Source organism: Equus asinus, chromosome 14, assembly GCF_041296235.1.
Source record: "Equus asinus isolate D_3611 breed Donkey chromosome 14, EquAss-T2T_v2, whole genome shotgun sequence".
NCBI lineage: Eukaryota > Metazoa > Chordata > Mammalia > Perissodactyla > Equidae > Equus > Equus asinus.
This window is the reverse complement of record NC_091803.1, coordinates 5,597,261-5,620,162: the sequence shown is the minus strand read 5'-3', so window position 1 is coordinate 5,620,162 and position 22,902 is coordinate 5,597,261. Positions and strand designations below refer to the sequence as shown.

Here is a 22,902-nt window from a genome sequence, read left to right as displayed (position 1 = left end):
CTTTCAGAAAAATGTCCTTGAAAATGGAAATAAACTCAAAAGACAAGAAAAAAGCAGCCCACAGGACCCCAGGTAGAGGCCCCCCTCTTGCCCATCTGCCCAGGCGGTCCACCTGGGTGAAGTCTAGGAACATTTATTCCTCATGAGCTGTGGGGTCTCCTGGCTCTAAGACTGTGATCCGGGAGGTGGCCTCATGGCATGGGCCTGAGCACCGCTCAGCACAGCTCCAAGGCCACACTGCCAAGCCCTGGCCCCGTCTTGACAGTCACGACCAGGGCTGAGATGAACGGGACTGAGCTCAAAGCTCATCTGTCCTACAACCATCTCATCAGGCTGGAGGGCAACCATGTGTCATCACCCACTGTTTTGGCCTCGAGAATACCGTGTGTCCAGGAAGGACCCACAGGCGAGCTGAGAGTCAAACAGCCGCCAGGCTCGTCTGAGGGTCTGTGCGGGAGGCTGCTGGGCTCAGCGGAGACCTGGGCCGTACCCCTGCACAAGGCGCCAGCTTCCCTGAGCCTCGGGGCCTTCTCTGTGAAGACGGGTGACAACCACACCTGCGTGCAGAAGTTAAAGAGACCCTGCACATAACGTGGCGGCACCCAGACTGCTGAGTCGCCGGGCCGTGATCTCGCACGAACGTTGCTTTACATACAGCGAGAGTGCGCTAAGTATCTGCTGAACTAACAAATAGGGAAACAAGCAAGACGCAAGGCAACGCTGCCACAACCCCTGAACACTCAGTTAAAGGGCTGGAGCTAAGACACTTAAACTACTTATTTAGAAACCTAACCTCCACGGCAAACTGCACGGGACAATAAGACAAGCAACTGCAGATCACCAGGAGGAGCTGCAGGATTTTACTGCGGCCTGCACCCACTTTCCGACTTTCTCTACGACACTAACCCCTTCCCAAACCTCACATCCATTAAGCGCATCTTACATCTGATTTCTGTAGCTCCGCTCCCGCAGCCGGCATGCCCTTTCTAAGTCTTCATCCTTTGCGATCCTGTCCTGTCTTCTGAAGCCAGCACAACATAACACCCCCCCAAAGCCCTCCACATGGGTCTAGGCCCCGCGCAGCCCGGGGGCCTCCTCCGCACACTGCCTTCCACTGGACTTGTGCCCCGCTCACTGCTCCAACAAGACCCCAGACAGCTTCCCCAGCCCCCCTCCCACTCTGCTCACAGAACACAGCTTATTTTTCTGTCCCACCTATAGATCGCCCTGGTCAGCAGGGAAATGTGACTGTAGTTCAAGTTCAGAGAGATGGGGAAGAAGGGGATATCTGAATTGGAATGCACTGGTAACAAAACATAGAACCTGGGCCAGGCGACCCCCTCCCTTCCACCCTCAGGAGAAAATGGCAGAGCTAGCTCACGGCTCTGAAGCCGGCGTGTGCATAAGCCTCCGGGCCCCTCTCACAGATTCAATAAATGGAGGCTGAGTCCAGGAGTCTACCTTTTCTTTTTCCCAAACACTTACCTGCCTCTACCCTCCCCCCACCACGTGCTGTAGTTCAAACGTGGTGGCTTAATGGCTTTTTGAGCAACACCACAAAAACAGAACACAGAGGAACAACAAAGCCTAAAGCAACAAGCAAATGAAGGAAAAGCCAGCCCCGAGGGAGGAGGTGGAGCCCAGGACCCCTGTGCGTGGGCAGAGCCTGAAGGGCAGAGCCCAGGAGGCAGGAAGCCGAACGAGAGGCTGAGAAGCCTGAGAAGCCACGGTCTCGGTTCCCAGGACAACACAACGGGAGGGCAAGCAGCTTGAAGGATGCCTTCTGGAAGGTGAAGGGGTCCTCCTCGGGTGTCTGACGCAGCTTCACTTAAAAGTCAGCTGATTTAAGAAGCAAATTCAAGGGCTACAAGGACTAGTCAACAAAGAACATTTCAAATAAAACTAAGAAAAATTTTTTTAATTAAAAATATTGAATTATAGGCTGCTTCATTTTTTTTTTTTTTTTTTGAGAAAGATTAGCCCTGAGCTAACATCTGCTGCCAATCCTCCTCTTTTTGTTGAGGAAGACTGGCCCTGACCTAACATCCGTGCCCATCTTCCTCTACTTTATATGTGGGACGCCTACCACAACATGGCTTGATGAGCGGTGCCATGTCCGCACCCAGGATCCGAACCTGCGAACTGCAGGTGGCCAAAGCGGACTGTGGGAACTTAACTGCTGCACCACCAGGCCGGCCCCCAGGCTGCTTCATTTTTAAAGAAGCTGAAGTCTGAGCCCACTGAGCAGTCTGCAGTCTGCTCCACAGCGGGGGAGGAGGGCAGGGAGGGGCCAGCTCCGGCAGGAGGGCCACAGACTCTGTCACCGCTGCCCCGGGTCCTGCTCCACAGGCACTGCCACTGGTCGGCATCTCCAGGGCTATGTGTGAGCCACGGACCGTTCCAGCGTGCACCTGCATGCTGGGTATCGCTGCCAATTGTCAGATCAAACTGTGGTCTGCGAAGGGTAACTAATTTCAGTAGGACTCTGCCAGGAGACCCAGGCCGAGCACCCAGGTCTCCTTCCCTTAATTTAATAGGAATTCCCTGTCTCTGCATATTCTTGGAACCGTAACTATAACCAACCCCAAATCCGTTCTTTTGAGTAACCATAAACCACCCTGTGGCCTCAAAACGGCAATCAGAAAAACAGAGCATACTCAATTTCCTAACGCATTCTGGAATTCTCGAATACGACAATTTGGAGGCAACAGATACCTACCTGGTCAAACAGATAGACTGTGACATCGTCAAAAAACGTCACGGCCTTCTTTTCCTTTTTCCAGTCATCTGGTAGCTGGTCAACGGCAACAGCGGCCGAGGGCTTCAAGAGGCTCCGTAAGTGCCTCCCGTCCTCGCTGCTGAGGATCACGGGGACGGGGTGTTCGGTGTCATCCTCCGACTCGGAGCTGAGGCTGTGCAGGTGGAACGCACGCAGGTCCTCGTCCGAGTCGTCACTGTTTTCGTCCTCCTCGTCCGCATCGATTCCGTCCTCGGAGAGGTCCAGCAGCCCTGACACACCAAGCTTCCCCAGGTATTTCCCTTCGATATCTGGCTCCTTGAGCTTGGGGCCCTCGGAGTGGCCGCCTGAGGACTCCTCCTCCATCAGGTCCGCCGGGCTGCCGGAGCGGAGGGTGGAATTTGCAAACGCCAGGAGCTCGTTGGTGTTGGTTCCAGTGGAGGCGAGCGTGCAGGGGCGCTCTTCCTGGGCCTCAAAGTCATCACCGCTGCTCAGCTCTGAGTTCCACAGACTCAAGGGGCTGCCAGCCTCGTCTTCAGGATGCGTCTGTCTGGAAACGTCAGTCAGTGCTGGTTCTGACATTTCTCTTAATTCCGGGTGACTGTAATTTTGCAAAGCAGACAGACAACTTTGGTCAGGCTGGCTATTTTTGGTTTCCGGGCAACTGTCCTTGGTGCCAGGACTCTGCTCTGGGATGACTGGCTCAGGCAGGGGCTGATCCGCTACTATCGTCGAGGCCAACGCTGGGGTTCCTGGGACCCCCTCCGACTTCTTATCAGGCTCAGAGTCATTGTCTGAGAAGTAAGCAGAGTCTCTGTATGAGCTCTGGGAGCCAGACGTGAAAGTCTGCGAGGTCACTTCTGTGCCCCTGTGGCCATCAGCTGCATCTGAGATGACAATGACAGGGTTGGGAGGCAACTCGCCATGACCGCTGTTGCCTGCCGTGGTCGCCTCAGAGGCAGAGGTGCCATCAGGAGCAGGGTGCAGAGTCCACTCAGGGGACTCCAAGTTCTCTGTCTCGTAGCCACTGTCTGCAGGCTTATCGGGGGGCAAGAGTTTCTGAGGTGTGTGAGAGCCCAAAGAGCCCAGCAGAACTTCACGGACGTCCACGGAGTCCAGAGAGTCCGGGGTCTCCAGAGACTGTTCCGATGTTGGAATGGGTGTGGACAAGCTGTCTTCTAACAGGCTGTCTTGACTGGTGGAGTCCGAGGAGAGGGCAGACACCAGGCCCGTCTCTTTTGCGGCATCTTTATAATTCAGCTGCTTCAGAGTCTCCACAGCCTCCAAGCTTTTCTCCAGCAGACTGTGACTGCGATGGTCTTCGCAAAGTGGCTGATTCTCTGAGTCCTGTCTCAATTCTGGAAGACTCTTCTCTATACCCACCTTACTGGCAAAAACGTCATCAACAAGCACTGAGTCACTTTTGGGTAGTCTCAAGGCTGCCTCACTTTGCTGAGTCAAGTCACGGGACCTGTCGCCAACACCCTGTGTCTTGGCATCAGTCAGGGGAATTTCAGCTGGGACGGTCACAGAGTCTGGGCTGGTTTCTTGGCAGAGACAGTCTTCATGGAGACCGGCATCTAAACACGTGGGCTTGGTTTCTCCCTGCTTCGGGCACGTATCTGGGGGTGCACTATGAGGCGTTCCTTCTGTTTCGAGCGAGGTAGGGGGCCCCTGCACTTCTGGGGAAGACTGCAGTGAGGTGTGCAAAGCGCTGTCGCCGGGCAGGACGCCTGCATCTTTCCCCTTTGCACTCGTGTTCTCCCGCAACAGAGAAAAGCCTGGTTTATTTTCAGCAGACTTAAGCTCAGCATCTAAAGAGTTTCTACGTGGAGTTTCTAAGATAGTTTCAGTAAAACCGGCATTTTTAAGCTCTGTTTGAAGATCGTTTATATGTTCTTTCCTAGACAATGAGTCTTTTACTAAGTTCCTCTCTTGAAGAAATAAAAAGTTTTCTGACAATTCTTCAACATCCAGCGGATCGAAATTATCTTGGTGCACAAGGTTTTCTGATGAGCAAAGAAGCTCAGAGTCAAAAAGCTTATGGGGCTTTTCTTTCTCAAAGTGGCAAGTGACTACTGACTCTTTGGGGTCCTCCAAACTCGAACGTAAAGTCGTTGGCTTCAAGTCACTTTGAACTCCGTTCAGTTCCATTAAGTCAAATATTTTTTGGTGACTGAGCAAATCCTCTGATTTGTCAAGATCACTAAATATACTGTTGAAAGGACTCTCAGGGCCCCCGGTAACATGTACGTCCTCGGGTGTGGTGGAATCTTTGGGGTCTGCGCTGCTCTGGAAGAAATCCTCATCTGTACTGGACTCCTCCAATTCCAGATTCCTGAGCGTCAGAAACTGAGACGCCTCGTCACTTCTTCTTTCTGGATTATCCATCTCAGTGGTAAGCAGTGCAGGTGGGTAATCGAGCTCCAAGGTGCTCCCGCTTTTTTCTTCTAACTGGATGTAATAGTCACTCCCCACAGAAAGGTTGTGGGCGTCAAACACGGGAACCACCCCGGGGGCCCTGAGGGGGACATCCTGGCCACTGTCGTCTTGTTTCCTGGGCCCGGAATCCGAAAGCGAACTCTCGAAAACTTCAACTGGAAAGAAGATGCTTGTGTAGGACAGGGCTTCGTCCGGGTGGCCCCGAGCGCGCTCGTCGAAGTGATCGTGCTTAGCCGCCTCCCAGACGTACTCGAAGCTCAGGCCCTGGCTCGTCTCAGTCACGGTGAGGACTTCCTCCATTTCACGACCAAGCCGGTCCCGGGGAAAGTGGTCGAGAATCGGGAACGCAGCATTACTGGAAGCGTCTCTGCTGTTTGTATTTGGTTTAAGAGCATTCCACTGTTGTTCAAAGTCGACTTCCGAGTCCCTTTGGCTTTGCATCCGCAGGTAGGTGAGCAGTCTATGCACGTCTTCGGCTGCTGGTCTCTTGTCTGGTGACAGCCAGCAAAACTGTAAAACTTCATACCTGAGCGACACAAGAGAGAGAATTCACGGATTGATAATGAATTGTTTTAAAATAAGAAAAGACTTTACAAGGACTCCTAACCCAACTCAACGCCTCAGAAGTTTCTACACTTTAATCACTGCCAACCACATGAAGGAGGTGAGAACATGGTGAGAGAGGAAATGCAGAAATATAAAATTTGGCCCACTCCTTTGTGTGTTCTCAGGACACTTCACAGTATCGCTGCAACTCTTTTCTCATTTGTTCTTCTGGTGTTTATCCAGGGACCTATCCACCGAATTTAGAAATGGTTTTACCATGCTCTCCTCTTAAAACAATTGCCACACGTATTCTGTGTAGTAAAGAATGCACCTGTCTCGCGTTTTTAGATTTATTCACTTTATTTTGCGAGAATTCACACAGACAAATGCTGTTGTAACTAATCTCCGACTATTCCCCCAATAAAAAGTAACACTACAATCTTCTGCAGCATGTGCCTTCCTTGGCTCAGAAAAGGAGCTGAAGGTAGAAGGGAAAGGGTAGAGAATGAAGCCCAAAGAGGGCGGCAGCCAGGAGGAGCTGGGTCTTCAAGGGGTTGGCTGAATACAGCCAAGAGCTTAAACTGTAGCCATGAGCAGAAGGGAAGACAAAGACAACTTCAAAGCATTACATTTACGGAGTAAATGTCAAGTTATTGTGGGTGAAATAGTTCTACCAACTTGGATGGCTGGGCAATGCCTACATGGAGAGGTGCCAAGCTTCAGAGGTAGTGCCAGACGGGCATGTGGTGGTGTAGACAGACGTCGAAAGAGAGGTGAACCTGATCCAAACGGGAAATAGACTAAGAACTTGTCTGAGGACTCATAAAAAGTAAATCCGTAAAAGAAGTAAGTTTGTTTTGTAAATGTCACCACACAGTATGCAAAGCAGTTTCAACAGACAATTTAAATATTATCATTTTTATACTCTTTTCTTACATATTAGCTATCACTCATATAACTAGCCTCATTTTAAAACAATTCCACGAGAGGATCTCCCTTACTATTGATTTTTCTAATTAGGTCAGACTTAATATTTTTTCTTACTGCAGGTAATACATAAATTCTTGCTTGTTCTAAACATTTTTCAAAAATTACATTAAATTTTTAAAATAGATGTTAATTCTAAAATTAATCATGAATGACGTACAAATGATTGCTTTTCATGACATCCATTTTTAAGAAGAAGGAATATGCAACTAACGCCCATGGAAAGAGGATTTCCTTATCTCGTGAAGATGGTAAAACGTGAAGACACTCACCATCTATCGGAATAAGGCTGCTCCAGCTGGGGCTTAGGGAGCTTTGTGTCTCTCTCCCGGATGACCTGATTGAGAACATCTAAGTTGGAAAGGTTGGAATAAGGCTGAGCAGCATTATCAAAAAGCTCCCAAAGTGTCACACCCAGGGACCTGCGGAAAAAAGAAAATGGTTATTTCTTTCTCCCATTAGGTGTCAAATTTTGTAAGGCCCACACTTTTATTTGTATGTCATTAGTAACTTTAAGGACAAGGAGTGTACTGAAAAGGTTATTAAGGGTAGCTCTTTAACATGATTTAAAAAAAGAGGCATTTCCATCACAATGAGGAACGCAACAAGAACGCCTCCTCGTGTTTACTACTGAATTCTCTAGAAGTTTAGGCCAATGCCAAAAATTATGAAATAGAGATAAAAGGCATAATTACAGGGAGGAGGGAATATGACTGTCAACTTAAGTATCTGAAAGATCATGAGAATGATTTAAGAGTTCAGCAAAATGACTGGAAACAAGATAAATATCTTGAATTCTGAGTTTTTCGGTGGAAAACAAATCCCATTCCCAATAGCAGTAAACACCAGAAAATACCTAGAAATCTTTATGTGAACAACTCATCTCTTCCCAGCTGGACCCACACGTTTCTTGTTATAGTTATTCCTAAGCAGTTTGGGTTTTGTTGCCATTAGGACGGGACTTCCCTCCATTACTCTGCCAGCTAATTTGGGTGACAGAGAGGCCGCCTGCCGAGCCTCTCGAGGCCTCCAGGTACACTGCCATTCCCACGGGCAGGAATGCCCCTTCTCTGGACCTGTCCCACTGCTCTGTCCCCAAGGAAATGGCCTCTGCCGCTCAAGTCGCGTGAACACTCACTCTTCATGTCGACACCACCTCTGCGTTTCTTTCCCACCACATACTGTGAGCCTTCTGCCGTGCACCAGTCTCCTATTGACTGCAACGGCTCCCAAGCCTGGGTGATCACCTGTGTCATCTGGAAGCTTTAAACTAACACATCGGTATTTAGGACCCACCCCAAGGACTTTGAGTTGGTAGATGAAGGCGTGGCCTAGGAAGCTGTATTTTTAAAAAGCTATCTAGTGATCCTGACATCCAGCCAGTTTGGGTACTGATGGTTTATATGACTTTTATCAATATCCACCAGAACGCTTATTTGAATAATAAACTATCTTGAATAAATAAAAGATTATTATTTGACATTGTATAATACAATATAACTTATAAGCTAAATTCTCTTACGCTAATTTCACAAATCAGTGAAAAAAACCCAGCATATTCAGTATCTAAGTTAAGAGATCATTTCTATCAATAAGGAAATAAAAGGACTCAAATTTCCAAACCCAATTCAAGAAGTGAGAAGTGCTTTCTCCTGGGCACAGAACTGCTATGAGCAGAGGACATTTTTGGATACAAAAGAAGTCTAAGAGAAGTCTAAGAAGTCAATGACTTTAGAGAGTCTATAATTTATCTGAGAACAATAAGAAATTCACATGAAATATTAAAGATCACAAGGGTGGTGTATGATTAGCAGCAAAATGAGTGTTATCAGCACCAAGCTTAACCTCGGGTACATAACTACCTGGCTCAACTTCCCCAAAGCCCTGATTTAGCTCCCTGCCCTCTCCTGGTGAAGCATACTCCGAAACCAAACCCCCCTCCAGCCTCCGCCCAAGCACGCGCTTGCTCCACTCCCCACGCCATCACTTCTAACATCCTTCTTGAGCATCCCTTCCTTATCTCCTCAGACAGGCCACGGAGAAAGACGGATGTGTCTCCCGCTCAAGGTCAGTCCCTGCCCTGTAGCTCTCTATTCTGTCCCTCCAGTCTCCTCCAGGATAATCGCCATCCATCACCTCCTCTTCTTCCTATCTATTCAACTCTTCACCTCACACCGGCTTGTGCCTCCCTGAGTACCTTCAAGCCTCTTTCTTCTGGGAGGAAAAATGTCCTGTAGTTCTTGTCCCCTCTTCCACCAAACTCTCTGAACAGAATTCCCTCTTGTTCACCTCTGGCATGGGGTGATGTGGTCCCTGCCTCTGGTGGGAGCTGGCACTGCTGCCAGCCCTGCCATCAGACACTTCTCAAACTGTCAAAAACAAGGGGCAGGTTCTGCATCTGGGAACACAGGCTAAGTTTCCAGATCAAGCCCAATGCTAAAAACAGTAAAAATATGGATAAAGCATAAAACACATCTTCTTAAAGGCAGCAGATAAGATATGGAATTGCCAGGACAAAATCTAGAACTTCAAAACTAAGTAGAACACTAAAACCACCTTACCCTTGGAGCATCTGCTGAAACACAGAACTTAGGTTCTGAGAAACACTTAGGTTCTGTGTTTCTAGTTTACAATACTTGATGGGGGTGATGGTAGTGATGGACAGGCCAAAGTCTGGGCCTGACGAAGGTAAAGGGTCTCACAGGGAGACCTCCTCATAGCGGGAATAAACCTGCCCCTCCCTCCCTTCAGGAACCTGAAAGATAGCCTTGGCATTGAGGTGCTGTGAGTGAGTGTGTGTGTGAGGGTGAGAGTACGGGCGTGTGAGTGTGTGTGTGTGTATACGGACATGTGTGTGGGGGGGGTAGTCCCTAAGAAGTTGTAACCACAGAGCTGGCCCTTACTTGAATTTGCAGCCCAAATTCACATCATCTGAGTGGTCCAAAAAAAATCTCAAGCTGGACACGTAAAGCCCTGGACTTGTACAGTGACCTCACATGGCAGGACACCCAGGTGCCCAACAGAAGCAAATACAGATCCTCTCTGGAGGAATGTAATGCGATTCCAGGATTCCAAGATCTTCACCACAAAAAGGTCCCCAAGGGAACAAGGAACCATCAAGAACCAGCAAGATCAAATCCACAAAGACTGAAGATGTTGGAATTATCTGATGCAGATCAGAATCCAATTATTAAAAGTACTGGGACAAAATTTTAAAAATCAGACAGACTTCCCAAAACTGAAAAATCAGTAACCGAACTATAAAACTTAATAGAAGAATAGACAGAGCTGAAGAGAGAATTTCAAAAAGGGAGAATTAGTGGCTGGAGCACAGGTCTGAAAAATTATCTAGAACGTAGCACAGAAAGTCAGAGAGGAAATATAAAAGAAAGATTAAGAGGCAGAAGACAGAGCAAAAAGGCATAACACATGTCTCATCAGACATCCAAAAGGAGAGAAAATGGGGAAATGGCAATATTTGAAGGGTCAGGGCTAAGAACATCACCGGCCTACAGATTTGAAAAGCCAAATAAATCCCCAGCAGAAAAACATAAGAAATCCGCACCCATACACATCATAGTGAAACTACTAAAAACAAAAGACAAAGAGAAGAGTTTAAATGCAGCCAGAGAGAAAAAGTCACATTACCTTCAAAGAGCTTAGGTAGACTGACAGCTGACTTCTCAATAGCAACAATGGAAGCCAGAAGACAGTAGAATGATATCTTCAATATGCTGAGAGAAAATAACTGTCATCAAGTAAAAACGTATTTCAAGAATGAGGACAAAATAAAAGTATGTTCAGACCTACAGAAAACTGAGAGTCTGTTACCAGCAGACCTTCACTCAAGGAAATTCTGAAGGACATACTTCAGGCAAAAGGAGAGTGATCCCAGATGGAAGGTCTGAGATTACAAAAAAAAAAAGGAGAAAGACTAAAGTGATGTGATTACATGGATAAACCTAAAGAAACATTGATGCTAAAAAAAATAATAATAATAATAAGGTCTTGTGGGGTTAAAAGAAAAAATTAAAATACCCAATAATAACATATAATTGCATGTGTGTGTGGTGTATAGTCAAACTGAGTTAAAGTACTCTAAGGTCCTTGTATTGATCAGAAAGGCCAAGATGTAAACTAATACTAGACTAAGGTAAGTGACGTATACATGGTATAATTTCTAGGGTAACCAAAAAAAGTACAGGAATAGAAAAATACAGCTCCCAAACTAAGAGGAAAAAACAGTTTAAAAAAATCAACCCAAAAGAAGGCAAGAAGAGACAAAGGAAATAGAAAAAGCAGGACAATAGCATAAAAAATGTAGATATAAAATAATAAAGAAGTAATAAAAATTGTTAGTCAAAAACTTAGATACATTTTCAATTTCCATTAAATTGTCCTCCTATAATTCACCGTATTACATAATAGTCTAGACTTCTTTCTGTTTCTTCATTCGATTCAATAAATATTAATTAAATATCCATTATATGCCAGACCCTGTGGCGGGCACAGAAAATAGACTTGGCTCTTGTTTTTACGGAGCTCATTACTGTCAAATGGATAAGAGAAAAGTTAATTGTATCATCACAACTGTGATAATTGCTATGATGTCAATAAACTGTCTTTTTCATAGCATCAGGCACTCTTGTGTTCCTACATCTTATTCAATTACTTTCCCTTAAGAAAGTACCCAGTGAGAAAGAAGGTACTTTGCTACCCATAAGCCTAATAGAATGGTAAATCAATACATACCAGATATTACTATACTTAGTTTGATCTGCAGTTAGTAGTCTGTCTTGAAAGCTGGTTACTAATTCTGGAGCAGTCCATCGCAGAGGGAAAATTTTTTTATCATCTGTTTCAATATAATCCTCCTGTTTTATTAGAAAGCATACAGAATTTTGAATTCTATTATACTTTTAGTGAGCTCAATGATTTAATTTCAGGTCATTCTCATAAAATAGACACTTAACCCAAAAGACATATCAGAGAAAAAAGTGGGCATGACGAGAGACTTTCTGGGCAGAAGGTGGGGGAGGGTTTCTCCGAAGCCTCCTGGGCTTCACGAGCTGGTCTCTGAGCCATGAACGCTCGCTCAGTCATCCTTCCTGGAAGAGGAAGGTACGCTGTGTCTGATGCACAGAACACAGACTCTGAGCAAAACATCTTTAAAATACGCTGGGCCTTACGCCCCGAATAGGGGAGTGGTGCTGGTTAATGAATAAGAGTTCAGGCTTTAGAATCCAACAGACTGGGTTGTAAGTCCACGTTCAACCATTCACCAGTTATGCGACTGTGCGCAAGCAACAAAGAGGCTCAGCCTTTTTCTTTATCTGCAGAATGAGGATGATACAATACCTACCTCCCCTTAGGGTGAGGATTAAATGAGATTATGCAGTCAAGTACTTCAGAGTGCTTGGTATACAGCAAGCGCTCAAGACAACAGAGCTACCATGTAGACAAATAACCAACTAATATTTGCCTAATGTTTTTTAGTTACAAAGTACTGTGAAGATAGGACCCCTCTGGTCCTCACCAGAAGCCCCTAAGACAGAACAGATATCATCCTCACGTCGCTGCTTAGAAAGTGGAGGGCAGGTGACTTCTCTGAGGCCCCGGACAGCATGGCGCGGGGCAGCCACAGTCCCTGCCTCACATCGTGTGGGCTCAGCTGGGCTACACAAACACGCACAAGCGAAACCTCATCAACTTCTCATTTTCTCTGGGGATATATTTATGACAGAGTTTAAAAATAAAAACCCCAAGCTTACGGAATGTGAGCCAGAATTTTACTGAACACATAACAGGGAAATATTTATATGACGTACGTTATTATACAAGTGGTAATAGCTGTTATTGCCCAGTGTCCACACTAAAATCTACGCTGCACTGTCAAGCTCTCTCAATTACACTGTGGATAAGTCTTTTCAAACAAAGCATTCGGAAAGCTGTTACCAACCCTCAGGCACAAGGCCACAGATTCAGACAAACCACACATCGGAAGCCAACACCATCATCCAAATGACTGGAACAAACCCCCTCCAAGTGGTAACGTGGCCGAGATTCTTACCCTCGTTCCCAGACGGAGTGGCGTTTTGTGATACCACCTATGAAATTAAGTCAGATTAAGGGGAGACCCTTAAACCGTTGGCTTACCTTGTACCTGCTGAATCCTATTCCATAATCTCCCACTTTCACATTTAAGTCCGAGGTCAGAAAACAATTCCGCAGGGCTAAATCACTGAAAGCAGAGAGGGTGAAGTGAACACGGGAACAAGAAACATCTGCAGCCAGGACAGTGTGACGTGAAGCTGCCATGGAAAAAGGCTTGCTCTTGTGATCAGAGTAGCCCTCTGAACTCCCTGCTTAATTAATGTTTTAAAATTCTTTTCCACAGAAAAAGGCTTAAATATCATATTCTTCATTACTTAAATAATGGAGATGATCAGGTGTGTTTGCAACTCTAACTATTACTGGGACTGCTAAGGTTCAACACTGCGCTGACCACATCTGTACCTTATTCTGCATTAATACCAGATTTGTGGCTTGTTTCCTAGTATTTTAAGAGTGACCAAGAAAGAATTCTAAAATACTACTGGCTAAAATGTCTGCATATTTTTTTTTTACAGTAACTTGCATTACTTAATAGTCTAGTAGTAGTCTATTTATTATAAGGAAGGATTAATAATGTCACAATCTCAAGCATCCAAAAATAATCTACATTGCTGAAAGTGTGCTTTTTTAACTTCTTTTCCAAAAATATACAAGCGGTATACAGAGGTCCTTTCCAAATTACTCTCATCTCTTTCAAACTCCACCTCCCCACAAGGGAGGTAAAGAACATATTTTCAAGACTTACTTAAAACAATTTACTTATATTGTTTAAGAACAAGTTAACTTTCAAAAACACCTAATTTGAAAAGTAAAAACCAGTTTTTCTAAAGGAACTTCCCACAGAGACAAAAGATTAAATTGTTTTGGATTTTGGCTTTAGCCCCTAGAATCTTTTTAATCTTCAATTGGCATACAAATAAAAAAGCCACTACATTAAAATAGAAAAGGACACCTAATTTATAGTTTTAAATCATAAATAAAAGTTATCAATGACTCAATTTCTACAGTCCAAATCTTAAAATAAACGTTTGCGTTTCTATGACTGTAGAAGACCAAAAACTTAAAACTAATTCTTAAATTCTGATTTTCATTTCCAAAGCTCACGCCTGAAATATAATAATAATAATGACGACAGTGAGAGCTAACTTGATATAACTCAGCGGCTGCTGGGTACATAATAACATTGGTTCAATTATATAATAATGGCTAATATTTACAAAGCGCTTACTTTACGCAAGGCATTTCTCTAAGCACTTGACATACATTAACTCATTTAGTCTTCACAACAAACTTTTGAGGTGGGTACTATTATTTTCCCCATTTACAGAGCAGGAAACCGAGGCACAGAGAACTGAAGTAACTTTGCTGGGATCACAAAGCTAGCAAGATACCATTCGGTAGTATTTTCCTCCTGGCACCAGCAGTAACTATCAATGACACATTAACAACCAGAGCACTGTCCCACGCATACGGCTGCTCCTCAACAAACATGTGCTGATCTGAATTTCCAGTTAGTTATATTAAATTTCTCTCTACACTCTCTCTGTTTACAAGTGGTGATTTTCACAGAGCTCCCTCCAGAAGCCTTCAGGCCTGTGGAAGTGGCTGGGAAAACCTCAGGACACATCACGCCACCGGTACAAACAATACAGAACTTCCAATCTTTTTGTTTTTTTTTAAAGATTGGCACCTGAGCTAACAACTGTTGCCAATCTTCTTCTTTTTCTTTTCTTCTCCCCAAAGCCCCCAAGTACATAGTTGTAGATTCCAGTTGTGAGAGCCTCTGGTTGTGGCATGTGGGACGCCGCCTCAGCATGGCCTGAAGAGTGGTGCCACGTTTGCGCCTGGGATCTGAACCGGTGAAACCCTGGGCCACTGAAGCAGACCGCACGAACTTAACCACTGGGCCGTGGGGCCGGCCCCAGAAACTTCCAATCTTAAGAAAAGAATTGGTCCCTATTTTTTGGAATGGAGGGAGGGGAGGGACAGGGGAGTAATATGCCATTTGAGGGCAAGAAAATGAAAATGGCTTAAGTCAGGCAGTTTTATCTACTGGACTGACGGCTGCAATGGACAATGTTGTGGGTTTTGCCAACAGAAGTTCTGCTCCTGAGCACCAGTGACAAGTATTTCTACAGTCTCTACAGATGGATCCTTCTCAACCTTCCCAACATCCCCCTCCTAAGGCCAGAATGAAAACCTGGGTGCCGGCATTCCAACAGGGGCAGGCGTGGGTCACCCGCAGGCCTGAGGCTGGAGCACCTTCAGGGCACTTGGAAAGTTCCACTCAGGCCATTCGTGCAACTAACTCCTGGCCCGCCCAGCCTCCTCGCTCCTCTCCTCTCTCCTTACCCATGCTCAGTGCAGGTCTTTAGACAGAGCAGATGTGAAGGTTAGATAAAAGATGGAAAGTTCCATATGCAAAAGGCCTTTGGCTCTCACTATAAAAGGCCTCACAAACTCTAATACAGTTCAACTGATATTCCCAGGAAAAGGAAGAATGCTTCTCACTACCTGAAATCCGGCGACTGGAGGAATTTCTTCTAAACCCGCTCCCCGTCTCCACCCCAAACATCCCAGTCACCACAGTACAGTGGAAAAAGCACTGGACAAGTCAGAAGACCTGGCACTTCTTGGCTCCACTTAAGAACTGCGCGACTTTGGGCAAGACGCTTAATATACTGGAGCCTCACTTACCTCACAAAAAAAGAGAGATGCACTTGTAAGGGCCAACTCACAAGGTTTTCATAAAGATAAAATTAAAAACTAGAGAGATAAAATATATTTCAAAACATTGAAGTGCTATCCAGATGCAAGACGACGATGCTATTTGATTCAAAATTGGTAAAAATAAATATTCTCTGAAGCTCAATAACACGCAAAGCTAAAGAACAGAACAACACAAAGGGAAAACTTCTTAACAACAGAGGTAACTCTTGACGTCAATGGCTGGTTTGGGTCAGGAAATACAAACATACCCAGGATATTCTTCCTCCAAGTTGAAAAACAGGTCTAGGGGCGATGCTGCCAAGCGATCAAGCACTGAAAGGCTCTCTCAAGGCCCTGGCTTGGTTCCCCTGGGCTGGCAGCACTTGCTGTCGCCTGAGCTGACAGTGACCGTGTGGGACTCGGCCGCATGAGTGGGGCTGATGGACACAGGAAGTAGAGCCCACAGATTTCAAGAGTCCCCACTGCAATTCACAAAGCATCATCACTTGTTCCCAACTCACAGGAGAACTAGAGTGCACCCATCTGCAGCAGGACTGCTCTAACGGAGACAGCTCAGTGGGACTGCAGCCATTTTCAAATCACCCACACCTCTGCTTACGTTACCTACAATGCCTTTCTGGGCAACCTGAATTCCTGATAAAAAGTAACAAATGGCGAGCAAAAGAACTGAGCGTTACCGACCGTTTTCTAGGGCTTGGCATACGTTACCTTACGTAATCTTGACAACAGTGCTCCAGGGTAAAGATTATCCCCATCTCACAGAAGAAAGAGGCTCAGAAGGATTAAGTATCGTGGCTTAAACGAGTAAAGCTGATGAGAGGAGAACGAACAACCTCAACCCCGAAGTCTCGCTGTGCTCACCACACCACCACCCTGCCTTTCGCAGCCACAAAGGTTCAAACTCAAAATCATTACATGGTTCTGAAGAGACTCTGCCCCTTATCACTTGAAGACGGGATGTTGCTCAAACAGGTGCAAGCAGAAGATTAAAGCCAGAGGATTCTGATATGGCACAAAGAGACGACCTGACTTAGCGTCTTGACAGCTCTCGCCCTTGCTTACTAGGTCAGTCCTTGCTGGCTGAACCATACTACCTTTACTGAGCGCCTGCTGCATCTCAGGCGCCTGCTAGGTTTTCGGTACAGAGAATACTTCCACTGTGAAATTCTGGATGGACCTTGAGGAAAATGCCTCTGGCTGGAATGTGATCCACCACTGATGGCCTGAGTTTTGTGGGCTGGTGATAAAATGGAGATAAAGCCTTTGGTTCTGAGTTTTCCCCAGGGCTGGGCAAGGGCCAACACTGAGTTGGACTTTCAGGCCTACATGGTTCTCAACTTCTGGCTTATCTTTCCACTGTAAACAACTACAAAACTGGACAAAATATACAAGGAAGCAGTTCTCAGGTATTGGACAGTGGACAGCCAGGGTTCTGATCCTGGTACTTGCCTGTGCATCAGAATCACTTGGAGGGCACAGACAACGCAGGAGGCCTGGGGTGAGGCCATACTACCTATCAGACAAGCTCCCAGAATCCAAGCCTAGACAAGAAGGCCGCAGCAGACCAGGATCAAAGACGGCCAGCACGTTCCATGTGTGCACACTTTCACAAATGGCAAACCAGCTGGTTTAAAAAGACAGCTAGCACTTCACCACAAATTAATTAAACATTAATTTTCCCATGGGGCCTAAGGCCATCTAGAAAAATGGAACGTTTAATACTTTATATACAACAAATGATTTTAAACCGAGGGTTAGAACCCCAAACAAGGTGGCCTGCCGTCTGAGACACTCGCCTTCGCCGTTCCTGCCTACTCCACACGCACAGCCTGCAGCGCGCTCCTCCTCCCGGCCGGCGCGCACAGCCAGCCCACCAGTCTAGAGCTCTGGCCTTCCCACCCCTCTCGTGCACACACACACATTCTGCGTAAATTGGCTTATATGACTGCGAGGCTTTCTCTGAGTCTTCCTGAAGTGCGGCCTTGAAAAAAAATATTTTTTAAACTGTCTTCCTCCTTCCCTGTCCACCCATTCCAGGGAACACACGTTCACAAACTGGTAGGTATAACCTTTCTAGATTTTTCTTCATACTTACAGACACAGCTCGAGGACATGTACAAATAAGGAGATTAAGAGAATCTGTCTTACAAAAATTCACTATTATGCTTACTTATCTGCATCTTTATTTCTTATTCAACAATATCGCCATGTGGAAACCCCTCACGTCAACTAGTACAGAGTTCTAAACCTTCCCTTACGATAGCTGTGTAGTATTCCGCAGTGCGGACGTACGTAAATTTATTCCAGTTTCCCTTTTTTCTTTTTTGCCGTCACTTCAAACAAAGCTGCAACAGATACTTGTAACACACATTCCTCAGTTCCAGTGCTTCTACTTCCTACGGGATCGAGTCTAGGGATGGAGTTAAAGGGAGTGTGCATTTCAATTACACAACTACTGCCCAAGAGTTTTTCAAAGTGTGTAATAATTTATATGCAATATATGACATATACACACAATAGATGAAAAAGTTCCCCCACGTTCCTACTAGCAAGAGATGCAGCAGTTCCTTTCAATCTTGAGTTTCAGTTACGTAATTTGCATGTCTCTATCTACTTCTGAATTTGAACATCTTTTCACATTTATTGGCCTTTTTATCTCTTTGTATATCTTTCTACGGGGTCGTCGTTTTCCTGTCAATTTGAAAGAACTCTTATGATATCAGGGCTCAGCTGCTATCTGCATTGCAGATGCATCTTCACGACTCTGATGTCTACTGACTTGGTTTATGGTACCTGTTGCTTATGAAGCATTTAATTTTGATGTAATAGTCAACCACATCTCCCTTTTATCTTCCTGTCTTGATTTAGAAGGCCTCACTCATCCCTGGGTTATACATACAGTCTTCCAGAATTTTGCCAACAACATATTTAATTCTTTTATCTTTAGCTGTATATAATGGAGGATGTAGAGGTCCAATTCTTTTCCCAAATAGATAACTAATTTTGTCAGCATCTAATAAATAAGCCATCCTTTTCCCACTGATTTGAAATATCACTTTTTCAGATATTAACTTTCTCCATGTACTGTGTACTGTCTATTTATCTGTTTCTCTGCCAAAACCACCTTGATTTTTATTTCAGTGGCTTATTGCGTATTCTGCTATCTGGTAAAGCTAGCTTCCCTTACTGCCCCAATAATTCATTTTTTTTCCATACTTTAATGGCTCTTCTAGACATTTATTCTTCCATACATAGCTAAAGATAACCTCATCCACCACTCCTCTCCAAAGAGCCTGTGAGGATTCTAATCGGAATTGTACTGTTTATTTATTAATTTTGAGTTAAGTGACATTTTTGTGCTGTCTTTGACATAAAACACAACATGGTACATCTTTCCATTCGTTCACATATTATTTTATGTCCTTCAAGAAGATTTCATAGCTTTCTTTATATATTCCTGTGTCTTTCTTACATAATTTACTCCCAAATAATTTATAACTGTGACATTGTTGAGAATGGAATGGTTTCCTCACCTTCATTTCTAGATTCTCATACCCAGTACAGGGAAAAACTATTAACTTCAGTATATTTGTCTTATAGCAAGCCACAATAAATGCTCTTATTAACTTTATTTTTTATAGAAACTGGTATCTTGTTTTTTCTCAATACATAACATCATGTCACCAGCAAAGAAGGGTGATGTTCTCTTCTTTTCCAATGATAAATCTAGTTTGTTTTTGTATTCACTAGTCTACCAAAGAAATGTTGAAAAAATAATGGAAATTGTGGGCATCTCTCTGGTTTCTGATTTTAACTGAAAAGTTAAATTTATTATTTTGCCACTTAGAATGATAACTGCTAATGAGCTTTGATAAATAGTCTTTATAAATAGTCTTTATATTTTAGCTGTTTCCTTTGTTTCCTATCAGAGATTTAAATAGGAAATGGCTGCTGAATTATATTAATGATGTTTCAGCAATCTATTGACAATATAATTTTTCCTCTTTTATTGTCACAATGAATAAATTATGCAGAATTTTATGATGTAAACCTCCCTTATACTCCTAGAAGAAGTCTTACTTGTTTTTTTCACATACTGCTGGATGCAATTGGCTAATATTTGTGCCTGTACTCATTAATGAGAATCATCTATAATTTTATGTATGCCATCTTTTGCTATTAAAATTATGTTGGATTCAAAGAGTTATAGAAATTTCAATTTCCTTTAGAGATTGAAATTAGCGCAAAGCCCTGGTTACGTCACTCCACTGCCCACAAAATAAAGCCCAAAGGCCTTATCCTGGCACTCAAGGCCCCGTATAATTTGGCTTCAGGCTACCTCGCTATTCTTATCTTCCACTATTTCCCTTCGTGCATTTCTGTTCCAGTTAAACTAGACTATTTGATATCTCCCTAAACCTCCTTTTCTTCTCTTTCTCTCACCACACACATATTCTTGCTACTCCCTTCTCTAGCAATTTCCTCATCTCCATTCTCTAACTTATACTCGTTCATCAAGGATAACTAAAATGCCACCTCCTTGATTCCCCCCAGAAAAAAGGAACTTCTCCTGTATAAAGGACTATGCATGGTGTGTGTATTTCAAATGACAGCATTCACTATGATATAACAAAACAGTATAGGAGATGAGAGCACAGGCTCAAGAGTCAGATGGCCTGGGCTCAAACCGCTCATCAAGTTAGTGGCCAGGACACACAAACTGCTCACCACTCTGATCACCAGCATCCTCTTTTGTAAAATGGGGTTAATAATGGCACCTGCCTCGTGGCTCTTAAGGTTGTCTTGAGGATAAAATAACTATTTATAGAATGTTTTGCAAATGCTTGGAACACAGTGATCATTCTGCCTCAGGTGAATAAATGCTTTAACTCTCGCTAGAGTATTAGTGAGCAAGAATCATGGATTTTGCTTTGATTTTAAATACATTTCTATATTCCTCATCTCAACTAGCACTCAACTTTGCAGACTGCAGGTCAGTGAACACTTACTCGATCAACGAAGTTTACATTGTCTTTAACTTAATATCAAAACAAGTCCAAAAAGGGCAAGAAAACGAAAAACTCAAAGTAAGACAAGACCTCACTCATCATAATCATCATTTCCCCTGCTTCTCCTTCCTCCCCTGCTGGAACCGGGCCAGACACGACAGCATGAGCTTTAGGATTTCATCGAATCCACACATTAATCTTAAGAATTTAACTCTATTATCAAGACTTTACTAGTGAAGAACACGAAGCTAGACCAGGCGAGCAACCGTGACTAGGACTGGTCATACTTTCATTTCTCAGACGCTTCCAGAGTGTGTGCAGACTTGTACATCAAGCCTGATTCCAAAGCCTGTTTAAGGAAAATCCTTAGGTTTTATCATGAAAGCAAAATGATCTTAGAGTTGCAGGGTCTTTTCGTTTAATACCACTGTGTCAGGTGCTCTCTGTGGCTTTGATTTAAAATTATCAGGCAAAGGAATTAAAGCAATCATATTTATTGCCATAAATAAATTTATTCCTTAAAAACGCCAATCTTTAAAATAGAAAAACAGGGGCTGGCCCGGTGGCGCAGTGGTTAGGTGTGTGCGTTCCGCTTTGGCAGCCTGGGGTTCGCCGGTTCAGATCCCAGGTGCGGACATGGCACCACTTGGCAAGCCATGCTGTGGTAGGTGTCCCACATATAAAGTAGAGGAAGATGGGCAGGGATGTTAGCTCAGGGCCAGTCTTCCTCAGCAAAAACAGGAGGATTGGCAGATGTTAGCTCAGGGCTAATCTTCCTCAAAATATAAAAAAATAATAACATAAAATAGAAAAACATTAGAAGGAATTTTAAAGAATATAACCTAAACATTTTTACATGTACACAAATTAATGAAAACATCTAATAATTCACTGACTGAAAGAAACACTCAAGCTACAGGTACAGCACAAGCCAATTAGTAACAAGACTTTCTAAGCTTTACCAACATGGACACCTGTAGTACAACTTAAGAAAAAAATAATGGAGAACGGCACCTGACACCAGTGTTTACTTATCATGCTCCTATAACACTGGACACCCACACTCTGAGGCCTGGAGAACTCGGTAACTTCAGTGTTTCTCAGCAGAAAGTAACTTTAACGTTAAAGCTGGGCAAATCCTAGAGGCTCTCTGGTGCACAATCGTCACCTGTGTACTCCTCAGTCACCATCTTACAGGTCTCCAGCAACATGAGCCACCGAGAGGCCCACGCCACCTGCTGAAGCCCTCTGCACTTAGCTCACGGCAGTGACCTGGTGGCCTCTCACTGGAGCTGCTCAGGACTGACAGGCAGGAGACAGGAAGTCCCAGGCCCTCGGCCAGCACGGCTGAATAGTGTGGAGTGTAACACACTGGCAGCCTCTGCTGTTTACATGGCCTTCACGAACGTCACATGCTCGACTTCAGAAACGCAGGCTACCTGAGACCCAGGCAGAAGTCTCTCGTTAAACAACCAGTAAAAACAAAATGTAACTGGGGGCACTTTACTAGATCAGGTTCCAAACACAGCTAACAGCTTTCACTCGGACACGTGGCCTGTTCTATCTTCAACCAACACAGAAAGTCTGACTTCGAGCCAGCCAATAAATAGTCTAAATTCTAACTTAAAAATATGCTGCACAGCGTGCTACCAACAAAAAGTAACTTAAAGCACAAAATTTTGCCCCAAATGGAAATTTTACAGAAAATATGGCTACTTTTTCAAACAAAATGAAACAGCTGTCAACGGTTTCAAGAATTTTCTCTACCTTGAGTTTCTGTACCTGAATAAAATCCAAACCTTCTGATTTATCATCTTTACTTGCTCTAAATTAAGTAAAACTTTCACCTGAAGAAACTCACAGGGAAATAACATTTACTCTGATATCTTTGCCAATTTTTAAAACACAATAGGGCTTTAAACACAAATTCTAGCTGTCTTTGATAACTTTATGTTGTTGATTCTGATACGACACTTTTTATTTTTATTTTTTTCCTTCTTCTCCCCAAAGTCCCCCTAGTACATAGTTGAATATTTTAGTTGTGGGTCCTTCTAGTTGTGGCATGTGGGACGCCGCCTCAGCATGGCTTGATGAGTGGTGCTAGGTCCATGCCCAGGATCCGAACTGGCGAAACCCCGGGCCACCAAAGCAGAGCACACAAACCTAACAACTCCATCACGGGGCCGGCCCCATGATATGATACTCTTTTTAAATGCTCCATTCTCCAAAATCTAAGAATTCCTAAACCAAGTACTATATAATAATCATCTGTGCTTTACAAAAGATTTAACAATGCAAATATGATGTGTATTACCTGCTAGAAGAGATTAAAAATGA

General features: G+C 44.2%; 1 protein-coding gene across 2 annotated transcripts in view; it reads right to left on the bottom strand.

Annotated features, from left to right (window-relative positions):
- Positions 1-22,902, bottom strand: part of LMTK2 (lemur tyrosine kinase 2) — a 94,980-nt gene that overhangs the window by 9,867 nt on the left and 62,211 nt on the right. The window contains exons 8-11 of one of the 2 annotated variants that reach the window (XM_014856002.3): positions 12,869-12,953; positions 11,465-11,586; positions 6,985-7,134; positions 2,720-5,705 (exon numbers count right to left, since the gene is read on the bottom strand). In XM_014856002.3, coding sequence (XP_014711488.3) covers positions 2,720-5,705; positions 6,985-7,134; positions 11,465-11,586; positions 12,869-12,953 — 3,343 coding nt within the window. The remainder of the gene's footprint in view (positions 1-2,719; positions 5,706-6,984; positions 7,135-11,464; positions 11,587-12,868; positions 12,954-22,902) is intronic. The other variant, XM_070484184.1, reaches the window with a different exon arrangement.